Raw genomic sequence first — 19619 nt, 5'->3', positions numbered from 1 at the left:
CTTGAAACACTAAATAAGTGCATGCTTTATAAAAAAAAAAAAAAAAGATAATTGACAACACTTTCAAATTAATCATTTCCATTGCAGTTGCTTTGACAATGTTTTGCAACATTTGAAAATAATTAGTTTCAAAAAGTAATTTTATATTTTTAAGTATTCAAAAGTAATTACTTCAGATTACTGCTCCAGAACACTTGACACACAATGAAATCCATGCTTGAGAAATTAGTTATTTCATTCATTCATCCATTTCTACCTACTTATTCCAATGTGGAGGATGGAATTGGAGCTTATCCCAACAGTCATCAGGCAAGAGGGAGGGATCACCCTGTACAGGACACCAGTTCATTACAGGGCCACATAGAGACAGACAAACACACACCTACGGTCAATTTAGTGTCACCAATTTACCTAATCTGCCTGTATTTGGAAGTGGGAGGAAGCCGGAGCACCAGAGGGAACCCATGCACACACAGTGAGAACATGCAAACTCTACACAGACCAGGCAGGAGACAACAGTGCTAACCACGAAGCCACCATGCTGCCCGTGGTTGTTTCAAACATTTTTATTTTTAAAACTTATATGTTTGTAGTGGTTTCAAAAGATGGCTCTCTCTTTTTTAAATACTTGAAATTAAATGAAATTGCTTCATAAAACCTTTTACCTTTGGAAACACTGTTGCTTCAGAAATAATTGATTATTTCAAAACAGCTGAAACACTAAAAAGCAATAAATAAAATCAACCTTTCAGAAAAGAATTATTTCAAAGTATTTGAAACACTAAATGAAATATTCGCATAAAAAGTTTTGCCTTTTTAAAAAATACACACTCATCTCCAACTCCTTATCCAAGATCGGGCCCGGGGGGCTGGAGCCTGTCCTGGCAGTCATAGGGTGTGAAGCTAAAAAAAAATACAAGAAACTGTAAATTAATCATTTGTTTCAGAAAACAGTTCAATTTCCAAATGTTCAAAACAAGAAATCATTCATTCATTCATCTTCTATCGCTTAGTCCAATTAAGGGTCGCGGGGGGCTGGAGCCTATCCCAGCAGTCATAGAGCGCGAGGTGGGATACACTCAGGACAGGACGCCAGTCTGTCGCAGGGCCACAAATAGACAAACAAACACAGACACACACACACCTACGGACAATTTTTTTAAAGAGTCCAATCCACCTAACCCACATGCAAACATGCAACAGAACATGACATGCAACAGAACAGAACATGCAAACTCCACACAGAAAGGCCACGGGAATTGAACCCACGACCTTCTCGCTGTGAGGCAACAGTGCTAACCACTAAGCCACCGTGCTGCCCTAACAAGAAATCATCGCCCACAAAATTAAACCATTAAAAACTTTTTTTTTTTTTTTATGTGTGAAACCATAAATCAGTCAATTGCTCAATTTGGGCACCTCACACTCACTGAAAGAGTTTCTTGTAGAAATGATTAAGTTTTCAAAATGCTCAAGACAGTGAATGAAACAGATGCTTCAGAAGTTCATTCAGTACTTCAAACAAACTCTTTGCATCACTACAGTGATGACAGCTAGTGGATGGCAGGTCCCACCCCTGCCAAAATAGCTTCCTGGCTACAGCCCTGGTGAGAGTAAATAGCTGACAGCACATTTGTCTCTTTGGGGCTGTTTTGAGACTTGTGCCTGTGTCAGTAAAGTCACAGAATGTCTACTCTTGATGGTTCTCCTTTATATAAAGACATCAGCATTTATATTAACTTCATGATATTTAGATTTTCTGCAGGCACACATAAAAACGATGCATTCCACTGAAATAAAGGTGCAATAACAATCCTAAACCTGTCATACCTTTGTGAAGTCTGCTGTGTTCAATTTTTAAACTGTTTGTGCTCATTAATTATTAAAGCTGTTTATACCGACTGTAATGTTTTAGCTATTTTGCAACTAAGACTGACAAACCCATTTAATGCAATCCAGTGCAACACTAGCCAAAATAATCTTACTATTTTGTGCATGCACGGACACAATGGCAGGAATAAACCACAATGTATGTACGAGCATAAATAGTAGAAATCAATAGCTTTGACAGGGAAACTGGAGGGGGAAAAAAAGATTAAGAATGTTTGCAGAATGTTTGAGAGGAATCTATCTTTGTGCAGTGATTAGACTACAATGCAATGCAACACTGGCCAAAATAATCTACTATTTTGCACATGCATCGACACAATAATAGGAGTAAACCAGAATTAATTAATGAGCATATATGTAATAGTACAAACTGCAGAATTCAGCACCTTTGACATGAAACTGAACAGAATAAACCCGACTGTAAGGCTGCAACTGTTTGAAGAATGTACAAGTAGCATCTAGCTTGTTGTAGCTATGAGACTGCAGTGCAATGCGACACTCACCAAATAATCTGTTATTTTGCATGTGCATCAACACAATCACAGCAATAACCAAAATGAATTAACAAGCATGCGTGTAATGTACAAATTGTAGAAATCAGCAGCTTTGACAATGAAAGTAAGTATTATGAATCTCAAAGACTGACTGTAAGACTCCAACTGTTTGCATAATGTTTGAGATGAATGTAGCTTTTTGTACTTGTTAGACTGCAATGCAATGAAACACAAGACAAAGTAATCTACGATTTTGCATGTGCATGGACAAATGAATAGGAATAAACCACACTGAATTAAGGAGCATATATGTAACAGTATAAATTGTAGAAATCAGCATGTTAACTACCAAATTGAACAATATGAACCTCACAAAAACTGTAAGCCTGCAACTCTATTCTAGAGGAATCTAGCTTTTGCAGTTGTTCGACCAATGCAATACAAGCACAGAGACCTCTGCCTCTATGCATGTGTGTGTGTGTGTGCATGCATGTGTGCACTCGCATTCCTGATCCAGTCTCCTGAGACCTCTGGATCTGGCTGATGGCCTTCCTTAGCAGACATGCTAAATAGGATTGACGGCATGGTCCTTCAGAAGGAGCAGCTCCCTCAAACCTGTGCACGCGTGAGGTCCATTTTAGTTCCACACTGCTTATGTGCTGTAATTTCTTTTATTCCTCGTCTCTTTCTTCTCCATCCATGTTTAATTTGCTCACAAATGTCAGAAACCGGACGCGCAGCGAACATGAAAATTTGATATTGCGAGAGCCAGAGAGTCTGCGGCTGTCAAGGCCATAAATACTGACAGAATATTTCCTCCAATAAGCAGCAGCTCTCTTTGGTGTACACACATGCACGCGCGCACAGTGTTAATAGCTTCATAATTGTCAGAAGCAGACTGTTGAGCATAATCAGGAGACTGCAGCAAGGCGAAGACCAATATTTGTAATTTACTATGACAGATAGAACCTTTTTATTACCCACAGGCTGCTGGTTTTGTTTTGGGATGTGATAAAGCGCACTTTTTATCTGTCAGCGCTCACACAGCCACTTTTCTTTCTTTTCATACACATGTGGACAGTGTCTGGTGTTAACGCCATGTGTCAAGCGCTTGTGTTGGTTTAAATGCAGCAGTGCTCTTCTGGTTATTGATGTTCTTGTAAAGGGAGCCAAAGCAGACACCTGCTGTCTGCACATGAATTTATTTTACAAATCACTTCTGTCTCTACGTAATGGCTTTGACTATCAATCACAATTACAGGACACAAAAGGCCACGTTCACATTAGCAGCTGAAGAGAACCTGACTCTTTTTTTAACCCCTCTTCGTGTGACGAAGATCTGATCTTTACAGTCAAATTTGATTTTGGCCCACTTGCGTGTATAATCCGAGCTCTGAGTCACGCCTGAGTTCTGATGATTTCCTTTCTCGCAGGAGATGCAAGTGCAACACGTACCTAGTGAACACAGGTTGGACCTGCACAGCTGTGTGGGACATACCTGTCAAACTCATATTTTCACTATACAGAGCAGAGCTGGGTCCACTGTTAAGAGTCACAAAGAGTGACCAATGGTGTGACACTCGAGTCAGTCTGCTTAAAGATACAGTGTGTATAATTTAGTGTCGTCTAGTGGTGAGATTGCATATGGCATTATGCCATCACTAGTTTCTGTTCACATTTTTGCTTCTTTGGTGACAGGGATTCATGCTTCCTTACCTTCTTTTGTGATAAGCAATAAGTATGACACTTTATTTTACAAAAATGAGGATTCTCAAACTTGTTAGCCTGTACTAGCACTCAGTAGACAATATTTAGGGGAGTGAGATTACTTCAGTTATACCATCCTGATTGTCACCAAACTTGATACATGAATTACACACAGTGACCCCAAGAAGGCTATTGATTTTGGGATCAAAGGTCAAGGTCACTGGAGCATACTTTCTAAAAGTCATATGAGCACACACATACGTCACATATTTTTAACTGCGACTGTCAGCAAACCTGGCATGTGTTGTTTTGTATTTTGATGCCAAGAAGCCTCTTGACTTTGGGATCAAAAGGTCAAGGTCACTGGGGTGTACTTTGTAAAAATATTGTGAGCACAATAATTTAATTTGTAATTGCCTGATTGCCACCATAATGCGTATGCATGTTAGGTATGGTGGCCCCAGGAAACCTATTGATTTGGGGGTCAAAAAGGTCAAGAACTGTATAACCATCACTTGTCAATGGTAAGCCAATCAATGTTTGCCCAAGGAGCCGCGGGTTAGTGCAGACTGTGTACTTGTTTTCGGTGAGGCATGCCCAGTCAGTCTGTCTGAGCACTCTTGCAACATGTCCAGTGGGGGCGTGGTTAGGATCCAGTATGCCTAGAGAAAAACCAGCAACCGTATTTATTGACTGGATGTCTTTAGTACCATTTGCGGTGCATCCAAAAAGTATTCACAGCGCTTCACTTTTCCCACATTTTGTTATGTTGCAGCCTTATTCCAAAATGGAGTAAATTCTTTTTTTTTCGTCAAAATTCTACTCACAATACCCCATAATGACAACATGAAAAAAATTTCCCAATGAGCACAGTGGCCTCCATCATCTGTAACTGGAAGAATTTCAGATCTACCAGGACTCGTCCTAGAGATGGCTGCCAATCTGAGCAATCAGGGAGAAGGGCCTTAGCCAGGGAGGAGGTGACCAAAAATCTGATGGTCACTCTGTCAGAGCTCAAGCATTCCTCTGTGGAGAGAGGATAACCTTCCAGAAAGACAACCATCTCTGCAGCAATCCACCAATCAGGCCTGTATGGTAGAGTGGCCAGACTGAAACCACTCCTTAAAACGCACATGGCAGCCCACCTGGAGTTTGCCAAAAGGCACCTGAAGGACTCTCAGATTATGAGAAACTACATTCTCTGGTCTGATGAAACAAAGATTGAACTCTTTGGCATGAATGCAGGGCATCATGTTTGAGGGAAACCAGACATCATCCCTACAGTGAAGCCCAGACCTGAATCCAATTGAACACCTCTGACGAGATCTGAAAATGGCTATACACTAACGCTCCCCATCCAAATTGATGGAGCTTGAGAGGTGCTGCAAAGAGGAATGGGCAAAACTGGCCAAAGATAGGTGCGCCAAGCTTGTGGTGTCATATTCAAGAAGACTTGAGGTTGTAATCCCTGTCAAAGGTGCATCAACAAAGTATTGAGCAAAGGCTGTGAATGCTTATGTACATGTGATTTCTTAGTTTTTATTGTTAATAAATTTGCAAAAATAAAAAAAAAAACTTTTTTCATGTTGTCATTATGGGGTGTTGTGAGTAGAAGTATGAGGGGAAAAAGAATTCATTCAATTTTGGAATAAGGCTGTAAAACAAAATGTGGAAAAAGTGAAGTGCTGTGAATACTTTCTGGACATTCTGCACTGAATCTGCAGAGGATCCTTGGGTATAGCTGGAATCACTTTATGTCACATGAACAGTTACTTAGAAAGACCAAGTTGGGGTGTAGAACTTGCAACATTAGAAAATGTCAGCTACAACATTTTGTCCATGTGTCATGAATCTCTGTACAAAAACTAATGTGCAGTTGCCTTTGTGTTGAGGATCCGAGACCCTGGAATAAGCCCAAGGGGACGCCAACATGTCACCTGGCAGCGGCAGGCAGGTGGCTACTTGCTGGACGCCAACATGTCATCTGGCAGCGGCAGGCAGGTAGAAGTAGGGAGGGACCAGTTTTCTCCTTGCATGGTTGCCAAACAGGACTCACGGTGGTGGATGCTGCAACATGTGGCACCAGCTAACAGAACTTTCCAGATGCCTGATAAACAGATGTTTGTGGCAAAAATCACCACAGACACTGGGGTGATGGTTTTTTTGTTTGTTTGTTCTGTTGTGTTGAGATATTTTAGTTCACTGATTAATCTATATTGTCTGTGCTTGTTTTTTCTTTTTTGGTATTTGTTTTTATGAGTGTGTGTATATATATATATATATATAAGTAGATGGTAAAAGGGGTGGGTGTTTCTAAGCTTTTGCTTCTGCCTACACCCTTTCGGCCGCACAAAATTGGGAAATTTTTTATTAGTTTTTTGTTTTATGAGATTTTTTGTTAAGAGTGTGTGTGTGTGTGTGTGTGTGTGTGCCGAATAAATTCATTCAGTCATTCACATTTATTAGGTCCTGTTGTTGTTCCTGTTTGCTCAAGCCTGCGGTCCCTCCGTTCTCCCACAGACTGTGTGGGCGTGGCTCAGAATAAAGACTGGCTCACTGGGTGTGGCTTACAGAACAAGCAGGGCATTCCAGAAGAAGCTGTTCTTTTCTTCAACTTCGCTTAAAGTACAAGGATTTCTACCTGCAGACACAAAATTGTGGGACTTTGCAGATGTTTAACACGAAACCCAAACTATAATCAACTGTACAAGATCATTCAAAATTGATATTGCATAATATCAGCCATCTTCTTTGGAGTGGCCAACTGGGTCAGCAGCATATCAACAGCAGACAGGAAGCAACTGGACAAACTGACCAGCAAGGCCAGTTCAGTTCTTGGATGCCTCCTGAACCCAGTGCACGTGGTGGGTAAGAGGATAGTAAATAAGCAATCATCTCTGCTCCAGAAGCAGTCTCAGCCATCGCAGCACTGGACAGCTCCTGTACCAGACTGATTCACCCAAAATGTCTGAAGGAGAAGCATCATAGGTCCTTCCTTCCCGCTGCTGTTAGACTGTACAATCTGCACTGTAAGTATATATATTTACTGATGTATATCCCAGGTCAACAAACTGCGCAATACTTTTGTTAAGTCTATTTTACTGAGTGCACACTGGACTTAGCCCTCCCACTGTATATACTGTATTTGTGTATCACTTACAATGTATATAGTAGTTTGCATCACTCATTACAGCAAAATTAAACATGTTGGTTGTGGCATCAATACCTATTGGGAGTAGGGTTGTCAATGTAAAGTGCATCCAGAACGTATTCACAACGCTTCACTTTTTCTGCATTCCCACAAAGAAAACCTGCACCCTCTTCGTCCTTTCTGGAATTAGTTTGAGACCTCTGCTGTAATTGCTGCCAAAGGTGTATCAACAAAGTACTGAGCAAAGGCTGTGAATATTTATGTATGTCTGATTTCTTAGTTTTTATTTTTAATAAATTTGCAAAAATAAAAAAAAAACTTTTCATATTGTCATTATGGGGTGTTGTGAGTAGAATTTTGACAGAAAAAATGAATTTACTACATTTTGGAATAAGGCTGTAACATAAAATGTGGAAAAAGTGAAGTGCTGTGAATACTTTCTGGATGCACTATAGGCTGCCTGAACTGCATTGACCTCTCCAATCAGCTGCTTTATGTCCACTGTCCAAACTACCCAAAGTCAGAAGGGGTGTAAGGACACAAAGTATCAGGAGAAAAAGTAATACAAACAAACAGCAACAAGTTTTACAAGGAAAAAGTAAATATTGGCAAATACAAACAGAATGGATTCATGTTGTCCAGTCTGGATGATGGGAGAGTTATTTCCCCAAGTGGAGGAGTTTAAGTATCGGGGTCTTGTTCATGAGTAGAGGTAAGTTAGAGTGTGAGATCGATGGACGGATTAGAGCAGCGTCTGATGTTTTACAGATGCTGTGCTGCACTGTCATGGTGAAAAAGGAGCTGATCCGGCTCTCAATTTACCAGTTGATTTACGCTCTTAAATCCTTACCTATGGTCATGAACTTTGGGTAATGACTGAAACAATAAGATTGTTGGGTATTTTCGCCTCCAAACATTCTTAAAACCTTGATAAGACAAACAGAGTCAAGAAACACCAGTGAGACAAGTCCTGGATACAAGTCCTGGAAATGAAATTCTTCTGTTGGGAATCTGGGCTCACACTCCATGGGCCAGTTTCATAAAACAGTCTATTCTTTTAGTCTACTAAGCTTACTTAGTCGACTTTGTCACCCAGCGTTATCCGTCTAATCTCCATTTCACATCGACGACTAAACTTGAAGATTAGGCATTTTATGCTAGTTAACGAATTTTCATGGTCATAGTGGCCTTGGGGGTGCCGCTGCCAAGCCACACCTCCAACGCATGACAGTTTTGTTTGGTCTGTCTGCTACAAACATGGCTGAGTCTGCTGCAGCAGAGGAGAAGTGCTCCCGATCTCGCCGTCCATAAACATCTCCAATGGATTATTCCAGTCCCGGAACACCCGCTCCCACCATAAGGCTTTCCTTCCTTCCTCCTCCATCAAGTGGTAGTACATGACAACTGCCTTTTTTGAGGTATGACACTGAAATTTTGTCATCTAAAATAAGATTAGCCTCGTCTGTACCAGATTAAAAACTTTAGTCGGGTAGCACGAAACTTTAACCTACTAAGCGACTTTGTGCAACGACTAATGCCAAAAGATGAGTCGACTTATAGTGCAGCGGCTAAGAGAATATTTATACCAAAATTGTGCAAATGGTGATACAAGCACCAAAGTTGGCACAAATACTCCTTAGACATTACTCTTTTGAACAAACCGACTGGCCACTTGAATTTTCAATAGGGGCCAAGTAGGGGTCAATTGAAGAATTACACAGGGGCCGAAATTAAAAATGCTGAAATCCTTTTGAAAACTACACCACATTATTTGTCTGATTGTAAAGATTCCAAAAAGGTATAGTTTTGACTATCTATGCCTGAATGATCAGAAGTTATGAGGTAAAAACAGCAAAAATGGTGACAAAGGTCAGTGTCAGTTTCTACAGGGATCAAAAGTTAAAGTTACTGTAATTTTGGTAAAAAGTGATACAAATTATTGGTTGAGCTAATAGGATTAATAAATGGAATAGTTTTGATTGTGCTGAATGTTTGGTCTCCAAAGTAAAGGTCAAACAAGGTCAACATCCATTGGATTCTATGACATGTGACATATGTTACCCTGTAACATGAGAACTAAGCATGATACATGGTCCAAACTATTCCTTTTTAAAACCCTGTTGCCTCAACTAATAATTTGCATCATTTTTACCAAAAGTGGAGCAACTTTAACTTTGACCCCTGTACAAACTGAAACTGACCTTTGTCACCATTTTTGCTGTTTTTACCCCATAACTCCTAATCATTCAGTCATAGATAGCCCAATCTATACCTTTTTGGAATCTTTACGATCACACGAATAACGTGGTGTAGTTTTCAAAATGATTTCAGCATTTTTAATTTTGACCCCTGTGTAATTCTTCAATTGACCCCTACCTGGCCACCTACTGAAAATTCAAGTGGCCAGTCAGTTTGTTCAAGAGTAATGTCTAAGGAGTATTTGTGCCAACCTTGGTGCTTGTATCACCATTTGCACGATTGTTTCAGTTATCTGCTGCACTATTAGTGAGTTTAGTCCACTAAACAAGATTAGACTGCTTTATGAAACCGGGCCCTGGACAGGGTTAGAACCTCAACTATCCTGGAGGAGCCACTGCTTCTTCGCATCGAAAGGAGGATGCACCCTGGTTTCCTTTGTAGGGAGGTCTTTCAGGCACGTACAACTGAGAGGAGGCCCCGGGGAACACCCAGACCAGGAGGGATTATATTTCCCAGATGGCTTGGGAACAGCTCAGGATCCCACAGGAAGAGTTACAGGACTTGGCTAAGGATAGGGAAGTGTGGGATGAGCTGCTTGGTTTGCTGCCACCACAACCCAGACCCGGATAAGCATCAGAAAATGAATGAATGAATTTAGGATTCCCCCCACTCACTGAAGTCTGACTGAATAAACCTCAGGAGATGCGCCGTGATGACTTGACATACATTATACAAGAGATGTTTAACTAATACCTAGCTTTGAGAGCTACTCACGATTTAACAGTCAAAACCCATCAGAATAGCAAAGATGAATGATGAAATCAACTGTTTTTTGGCACTCTGCAGCAGAACCTTTTAAATGTCAGTGACTCATCCGCTAATTGGAGTGGAAGGCTGAGTCTACTACTTCTCAGGATTTGTGGGATTGGGAAAGAGGAAGCTAACAATCAGGAAGCCAGTGTGTGTGTGTGTGTTAACACGAGAGACAAATAGGACACACAAACAGGAAAAGAAAGAGAAGCAGGTGCAACACTAATGGCTTTTAAAAAGGTTACAGCGTCGAGTTCTTCTTTTCTAATGGGGCTCTGGCTGCGCTTGAGAAGCAATTTCCGGAAAAGATAATGTTGAGAGAGTGCAGGGAGTTCTCTCGCTCTGTGTGTGTGTACTGTGAACGTGAGACACACAAACACACACTCAAAGCAACACAAAGAGAGGGGGGTGGGGAGCAATTGGGGCAGATAAAAGAGAGAGACGTTTCCAGTGTAAGCAAGTAATTGTGTTATTACGCTTGTACATCACATTTATTAGCTTGATGACTAATGCCTAATGTAAGCCAGTCGGTGTCCCAAGTGGAAAACGTTTATAAATCCTCTTTTAGCATATTTTTACATTGCTATTGTGCTGTGTGTTTTAATTAAAACTAGCAATTTAGAAAAGTCTTCGTGCTCCACAGGTTCTTTGCTAATCAACACTGCCCCCTAGTGTCCGCAGCTCCCTATTACAGCTGTGTCATAATATTGGATTTTGGTACTTGACCTTTGTCCTTTATTGGACTCATTTTTAGCTTTTTCTTTTTTTAAGTCATAAATCTCTTGCAGTGAGTGAATTTAAACCAAACTTGGGGGAACAATTGTTCAGCCAAGGCCAGAATGTTTTGATAGAGAAATCAGTTAAAATTCAAGGTCAAAGGTCAGAATTTGTCACACTGCTTAATGTATATTTAGCCTAGCTATTTTGAGGAACTGGTTAAAGGTACACTTGTGGTTACTATTAAGCACTAATATGTCTTAGATCTTGTATCCTATTTCTGTTGAACACATGACCTTTAACATTGAGTGACCTGGAAAGATCAAATGAGGTTTTTACCATTTAACTCTGTTTTGAGCCAGTGTAAACATACATGTTGTATAACAAAGCAATTTCTGGGGAAAACTGCAATTGTAGCAGCTGTTATTGACAGCTCATTGTCTGCAAAGATCAAGACCTTCTGTTTGTGGAATTTTCCACAGAATGACAACTCCAGGGAGAGAGAAGCATAACTAAAGTTATTAAGAAACATGACATCAATAATAGGGAGTATAACATAAAATTTGATGAAAAGATGAGGGACTAGGTGCTGGTATCACCAAAGGAAATGTCCAACTCCAAAGATTGCAGTTTGGGATTTTAGTGGATATGCTGAGATATGAGAGACAAGATAGACAGAGTTTTTCTGATTATGTTTTAAAGCATCTCTTCATGAGATGTGACCACAGAGTAAAAAACTGATCAGTGGGACTGGGACTGACCTGGACAATCTAGAGTTCTACATGGTAAGGGCTGAAATAAGAAAAGGCGGCAGTCACTCTGGCCTTCTCCTGAACTCTGGCCATTTCCCCAATCGGTATCTGGGACAGAGAGAACATTTCTTTCAGCAAAGATTAGGGTATTTTAAATGCTGCATAGAAATTACTTGCTTAATTGTTATAAAATGGCAATCCACATAATTGTAATAAATCATTATTACAAAATGTTCCCAACAATAAAGGATTCATTATGCGCCCTAATGTGTTTCTCATTTGCTAACATATGAAAAATGGATCATTAAAAGGCTTTTTGTTGAAGACATTCTGCACCGTTTATCCATTAGCAGTCCAGCATTCCATCAGTTTCTGTGAATTTTAAAGCCAAATAAGACAAAAGTGCTGCATCTTTGCGATAAGATGCAAACCCAAATGTTTTCAAACCTGGCATTTCAACTGCATATAGTGAAGTCAGCATCACGAGCACCACAGCAGAGCTTATTATAATTATTAGGGTTATGAAGATAAATTGGCATGTTTTAGGACGGCACACAAAATTGTGACAGCCGCTTGAAATGCCTTCTTATGGTGTTAAAACTAAAGCATAGTACAAATAAACTGACTGAACATCTCATGGAGCACATGGATAGACACAAGCTATGTACTCTCACAGTATAAATGTACACAGTTATGAGGTGTGGCGTGAGAACAGGATTAAATCACATCTCTGGTGGACATTGTAAAGCCGTGTGTCAGTCAGGTCATGTAAATTTGGAGCACTTGTTGCATCATTAATGTAAGTTACACGGTAAAACAGTCCTGTTTATTCACAGGGGTTTTTCTTGGAAAAAGCTTTTGAAAATTTGAGGTCAAAATAAGCATTCGGAGGCTTCCTGAAGGACTGGCACAACAGTGTAGGAGCTGTGTGCTTTAGGACATTTATGCGTTCTTAGTCATTTTTCCACATTTTTATTATTTTGGAAAAATACAGTGTTTATCACAAAGGGGTTTGCTATTTCCTGGCATCAGTATTATGTATTCACGGAAAAAAATCGATCTCCGAGGGGAAGGCTGTATGCTGGGAATAAAGCTTTTTTTTTTTTTAATTGGCATTTTGGCAAGGGGGCGCACAGCCAAAACAAGGGGGCATAGTGCGCCTATTTCCCGGTTTAGAAAAATCCCTGATTTACTTTCTAATGCTCAGGTTTTCTTTGACTTTGTCAGAGTAAACACAGACTTGTGAACCTGTCAGAGATTAACCAATCACATGGCAATGTGACAACTTTTTTATTTAGCTTTTTGTTTAAATAAAAAAAAAAAGAAGAAATAATAGTTTTATTTGAAGGGGAGAAAATTCTTTGAAGAATTCTCAGCACATTCAAACAGAAAGATCCAAATAAATCTCCAAACACACGTTGTGCATCCACCAGGAATAACAGCTTGCACACGTGTAGATGACAGTTATCTCAGGCCCAGTTTTTTCTTCTCTTTCTGCTTCTTGCGCACCACCTCAATGTTGCGGTCCTTCCACATGCTTTTTCTCAGTTTGATGGGTCGACTGCCAACGTACTTCCCGTTCATCTCCCTCATTGCTCTGACATAATCGTTGGGATCCTTAAAGCTGACAAAGCCGTAGCCTTTGGTCTTTCCTGTACGTTTGTCCCTCACCACTTTCGCTTTGAGGAAAGATGGGTACCGGCTAAAGGCTCTGGCCAGTATGTCATCGTTGACCTCGTTACCAAGATCGCCGCAGAATATGCGAAAATCATCTGAATCCCATTCCAGCAGACTGGCGTCCTCCCAACTTGTGCCTGCTGCAGTGCGGATGCACTTCTTCACCTTTTCCACCTTTGATTTCTTCTTCTCCTCTGTCGTAGTTTCTACAGGCTCGGGGTGGGGTACCTCAGGCTCCGGCATGCTGGGTCCAATAACAGCGCTGCTCTCTTCAGTCTCCTTGTTCAGCAGCCCCGCTGGCATCACTGCTGCTTGCTGCTCAGCGACTCGTGCGGCCAGTTCCTCCATCCTGGCTTGTCTCTGTGCTCTGATGTCACTTCTCTTATGTACCACAGGCACGGGAGGAGCAGAGTATACAGTCGGCGCTGCCTGGATTATGGAAGATGTGGGCTTGATGGGAGGCGGGGCTCCCTGTCTTGCTGGTGGGGCCGTGACCATAGGGACTATATCGCCAACCTGGGGTGCAGGGCCCATGTGCTGCATGGGTGGACAAGCAACCTGAGGTGCGGGCAGTGAAGGCGAGATTATCATCGGAGGAGGTGGAGGAGGTCTGGGAATAGGAGGAACCATCAGGCCCGGGTTTGGAGGACCCCGAAGCATTTGCAGCCTCTGAGCTCCAGGTCTCTGCAGGATGTGAGGGACGAAGGCTGGTCTCATCATTGGAGGAGGAGGAGGACGAATTGGGCCAACAAAAGGCGGAGGAGGTCCAACAAAACTGGCAGCTCTGGCTTCCAAAGTTTGCTGCACCTGTCTGTAGGTGTTGGTTCCTATAATGGGTCGAACCACCGGGAGCGCCTGAACAGCCACGGCCACAGGTACCGCCTCTACAACAGCCGGGCTCCCTGACACAGGAACCGGGCCGCCCAGAACCTCCTGCTCAAACAGAGCCATCTCAGCCTCCATCTCCTTCAGCCTGTCTTCTCCTGACTTCAGCGCCATGGTCGGAACACTGCAGGACGTTGTCTCTCGGTAACAGCTAATGCTAGGTAGCCTTTGCTAACACGCAAGGACGCAGTTAGCGGCCTAATAAACGCTGCAAAGTTACACGAATGTTTAATACGCCACGAAAACTTAGCGCACAAGTTGTCAATTAGTAAGACTAAGCCAGCATTAAGTAAGAGCAAGGTTATTATTAACCAAAACCGCTACCGTGATAACTAGACGCCGCACGGATAGCGCGTCTGCATCTTCTTCTTCCTTGTATTGTGGCGGTTAGCAAACAACGAAAATGTACGTTACCGCCACCTAATGGAAGGGAGCGTCTTACAGGGAACTAGCAGTGACGAGCGTGTTCGAATAAATAAATAACGTGCTTGAAACAAGTGTGGGAAATATATATGTAACATACCTTTACAACAACTATAGAATGTCTTAAAATTGATATTAAGGTTTGTAATAAAATATTAAGCAAACCTTCACCTTAACCAGAAAACAAGTTAATTAAAACCAAAACTACAAATAAAAGTACATAAAGCACGTTGAATATAAAGCTACCAGTTTGAAACTACCTGCAAATAAAATAAATTTTCACACAGATTGTGTGTGAAAGTAACTGCCATTATATTTATTAGATTGACCACTAATGTATGAAGTAGGCTGGCTGAGATTTGTTTTCATAGGATGCTTCTGGCATTATGTACATTTCTCAGCCAATCAGAAAGTCAGTACCCACTACGTCATTCAAATGATTAGCATACAATTAACATACCAATGCGCACGTGCCAAAAGATGAACACTGGTCATCTCTTCCAATGCAATGCATTCTGGGGAAAATGTACCAATAAATAAATGTGTCCATATGTAGCAAGATGAAGTCTTTTCAATCCGGATTTCATCTTGCTACACATATTCTACAGATTGCAATGCTTTATACGACTGCTATGGTGAACATGATGAATTCTCTTAGCGTTTGTTAAAATTATGTGCATAGGTGCATAGGTTTGATGTCAAAATTATGAAACAACCTGACACCATAAGTGAGTGGTTGGGGTGCATGTGTGCTTTAAAATGCTTATACCCCATCACACTTAACATGAATGAGACCGAATGCCACACAGATGCCGCACAAATGAGGATTAGACCCAAATTTGCGCAAATTTGAGGTGCATTCAAAACCCATGCACAGCATTCTTAGCAGTCGGTACATTCGTGCAGCCAGAGCTACACTCGTGGTGTGCACATATCGAATGGCGGTCGAGTTGCAGTTGAACCGCAATCTGGCAGGAAAATGCAATTCAAGGCATTTGGAGAGCTTTTGATGGGACTGTGCAAAATGTTCAGGCACTTCGAATCCTGGCCTAATGTCTCGATTGTGCCCCTGGCTGAATGCCGCACAAATGGACATTCAACCTACATTTTGCCAAAGTTGAGGTGCACTCGAAAGGTCCAATCACTTGTCTGCGCCACGGGTCTTACGCGAGGTTCCCTCATCTGAATGAACCGCTGCGCATGCGTGAGGATGGATGAAATGTTCGCTCAGCTGCATTTGTGCTCATAAACAGCTGATCGCTTTGCTGCGTGTGTGTGACCCCTTCTGGACAGCTGCCAGACAGCTGAGTTCCTGGTGGGTAAGGGAGAGTGAGAGAGGGCGCGTGTGAGGGGGGAGGGTATAGACTGATGTGTGTCATACAGGATCCCCTGTTCATGGGTTTACTGCACTGGGGACTGGTGGCTATTACCAATAATAATGGCTGTGGATGTGCACATTGGTGATCAGATGTCTGTAATGTTGTGATCACATGCGTCACATGCACTTCAGTACATAGGGCATCCATTGATCCAGCAAAGTTCACAGCATTGCCTGTGGGGTCTGTGTCAGCAAACCTTTCCTCTATGACAAATGCACCTAAACCACTGGTTTTCCCAACCAACACTCAGTCCATGGAAGCTTAGAACACTGCAGGGGCCAGAGCACATATCAAACAAATGCTAGTATTCACTGGGAAGAAGTTAGACATTTCCACATACACATAGAATTGTGGGACTCTGAGGATGTTTCACATGAAATCACAAACATAATTAGCTGATAAACCAACATCTATTTTCCACATTGTCTTTTAAATACTTTTTCCTTTATTATTATTGTTTAATGCATATAATATGTGTGCACGTAACTAAAATTGAGTGTGTTATGACTGTAAGATACAAAGATTAGTACATGAAGAGGCCAGTCTCTGTGGAGCTGCATTCATTAATTTGCATTACTGTTGTATTGTTGCAGGGGAGCAGCAGAAAATCGTTAGCCACAGAATATACTGTGCGATTATCCAAGTGAGTAACACGCATTTTTTCTTCATAGCAACAGAAAAGTGTTTTCATTTGTTTGCGATAGTAACAGCAGCAGTTGTTGTTGGGGTTGTGCAGTATACCTTATTGACTTTTTGGTCCGATCCTGATACTGGAATTTTTGTTAGCAGTAATTCAAAAGTCTGCTTGCATCCTAAACAATGCATAACATTAAAATATGTTCAATGTGGATATCAAATATTTAGTATTTGAATAAGTTTGTATGAAGTGCCACCATGCTGCTCTGTGCACACCTGAGCTCAGACTTTGGGGTGTAGGCTAACGATGCATCTTGAATTGTGATAATTGTATCGTTAAGTCTTTATTAAATCATACGTTTTTGAAAAATCAGTATTCTGATACCTTGACGAGTCAGCTGCGGTACAGGAGAAATAACAAGCTCTTGCAGAAGAATCATAAATGATTTCTAAATATACAAATATGAAACAGATAAATCAAGGATTGTAATTTATACTTTAGAATAATTTGCTTCTTTAAGGTTAAAACATTCACCACAGATTACTTTCTTACTTACAATCCAACACTTGGCGAATTCTGCTTCACAATGATAGGAAGAGTCGACATCGAAGGATCAAAAAGCGACATCGCTATGAACGCTTGGTCGCCACAAGACAGTTATCCCTGTGGTAACTTTTCTGACACCCCCTGCTTAAAACCCAAAAGTCAGAAGGATCGTGAGGCCCCGCTTTCACGGTCTGAGAGAGAGTTGAGACTTGTGTGACCTCTGTTCTTGTGTGATCTCTTTTTTGTTTGTCTTTGTGTCACGTCTGTTTTTGTGTGTAAATCACTGTGCAGCACTTTGATAAACTTTTGTGTTTGGCTGTATAAATAAAGTGGATTGGATTGGATTGGATTCTACATACTGTACTTGGTGTAAACAGTGATGCCAGTATGTATGGTGATATGTAACGAATTGTGATTGGTGTATAGTGATATGTATCATATTGTAGAGGTCGTGATGCCTCGTTGAATGGTACATTCCAACTTTCAAAGAATGAAAATATTCTTTCCATTGCAAAAATGGAAAACATTCATTTAAATGACAGTGAAATTGATCTGTGTCATTTAATTATTTTGTTGATATTTTACTTGAAATCAGAGGGGTGTGTCTTCTTGGAGCACGAATCGGAGGGCAGCAGGAGCCAGCAGCTGACCGTCCAGGCGACTTGCTGATGCCGCTGACTTCAGCTAGAGATGCTGGGGAGCACAGAAGTGACATCACTCAATGACAAATAATGAGTGTCACATAACAACTGGTGTGTATTACTTGGTCTTACAAATTGATAAAGAGCTGTTGGATACTGTGATGTTTGTTCCTTGTTGTGAATTTGAGTGCAGGTGTTTCACTGCATTAAATCTGTTACAATAACCACTCAGATGATCTTCAGTTGTTATACGTATATGTATATTAAACACTTTTTTTTTTTTTTTTTTGCTGCTTGTAGAAACGCGAGCAAGCAGCCAGTACATCATGTCTTTCAATGGTGGCGATGGAGTCAACTGTTCTTCTTGGCTGATAGACCTCTGTCTGATATTTTCCTGTACAGACCAAGCAAGCTCAGTTAATAAATAGTTTATTATATGGCTGTTTTCTTAGGTGCGTCGACAAAATTTAATAGATATTTATGGACTATGTTCATGTCCGACTTGGTTTTTGTAATCGTGTTTTTAGTTTTCTGGTTTGTAACAAAGTTTTCAATCTGTTCTTGACCGTTAAGAGCTGTGTTTTCATCTTGTTGGTCTTCATTTTGCATGTCCAACTCTAACTCATTTGCTGTTAATTTCTCCAACTCAGGACATTCGTACGCCATTTAGTTTGCAAGCGGCTCCCTCTTGGGACATTCTGGGGGAAGTCAGGTGCCTCATTTGTGGCACTCACACAGCATTCGCCAGGGGACTGTACGAGGTCTGTTAGAAAAGTATCGGACCTTTTTATTTTTTTCAAAAACTATATGGATTTGAATCACGTGTGATTACATCAGACAAGCTTGAACCCTCGTGCGCATGCGTGAGTTTTTTCACGCCTGTCGGTTACGTGATTCGCCTGTGGGCTGGCTTTGAGTGAGGAGTGGTCCACCCCTCCCGTTGGAATCTCTTTGTCTGAGAACTTCCTGAGAGACTGGCGCTTTGCTTGATCAAAATTTTTTCAAAAACTGTGAGGCACATCGAAGTGGACACCATTCGAGAAATTCAGCTGGTTTTCTGTGAAAATTTTAACGGCTGATGACAGATTATGGACTGTTGCTGTCGCTTTAAGGACTGCCCATGGAGCGGGACGTCACAACACACCCTGAGCCACCGCTGTCTGCCTGTTTCGAGCTGAAAGCTTCCAAATTTAAGCCTCTGTTGACCCAGGACGTCGTGACAGAACAGAGAACTTTCAGAAGAGGTCGGGATCAGCAGTTTATCCGGACATTCCACTGTTAAAGGAGATTTTGTAATGAAAGAAAGTGCAGACTGTGGCGGAGCGTCGCGGCGGCTGCAAGCCGACGCTGCAACTTCTTCTGAAACTTCTCTGTTCTCTCACGACGTCCTGGATCAATAGAGCCTGAAATGTGGAGGTTTTCAGCTTGAAACAGGCTGACGACGGCGCCTGAGAGCGCTGCGCGACGTCCCGCTCCGTGGGAAGTCCTTAAAGCGACAGTATCACCTCAAAATCTCAAAATCACCGAAAACCAGCTGAATTTTTCGAACCGTGTCCACTTCGATGTGCCTCACAGGTTTAGAAAAAATTTTGATCAAACAAAGCGCCAGTCTCTCAGTAACTTCTCAGACAAAGAAATTCCGACGAGGGGCTGGACGACTCCTCCCACAAGGAGTGCTCACAGGCGAATGACGCCACCGACAGGCGTGGAA

At 41.5% G+C, this 19619-nt stretch overlaps 1 protein-coding gene across 1 annotated transcript; it reads right to left on the bottom strand.

The window, feature by feature from the left end:
- Positions 1 to 1126: 1126 nt before the first annotated feature.
- On the bottom strand, positions 1127 to 14660 carry LOC117526490 (RNA-binding protein 42-like). Its single transcript, XM_034188557.1, has 2 exons — positions 13134 to 14660; positions 1127 to 1144 (listed from the first exon to the last, which is right to left on the bottom strand). The coding sequence occupies exon 1, from the start codon at positions 14394 to 14396 to the stop codon at positions 13185 to 13187; it is 1212 nt and encodes a 403-aa protein (XP_034044448.1). The 5' UTR covers positions 14397 to 14660; the 3' UTR covers positions 1127 to 1144; positions 13134 to 13184.
- Positions 14661 to 19619: the final 4959 nt, after the last annotated feature.

The sequence above is a fragment of the Thalassophryne amazonica genome, chromosome 15, assembly GCF_902500255.1.
Source record: "Thalassophryne amazonica chromosome 15, fThaAma1.1, whole genome shotgun sequence".
NCBI lineage: Eukaryota > Metazoa > Chordata > Actinopteri > Batrachoidiformes > Batrachoididae > Thalassophryne > Thalassophryne amazonica.
This window is presented reverse-complemented; position numbering and strand designations above follow the sequence as displayed.

Excerpts from the sequence above, each read along its gene's own strand:
- LOC117526490 (XM_034188557.1), bottom strand. The coding sequence starts at position 14,396 with ATGGCGCTGAAGTCAGGAGAAGACAGGCTGAAGGAGATGGAGGCTGAG.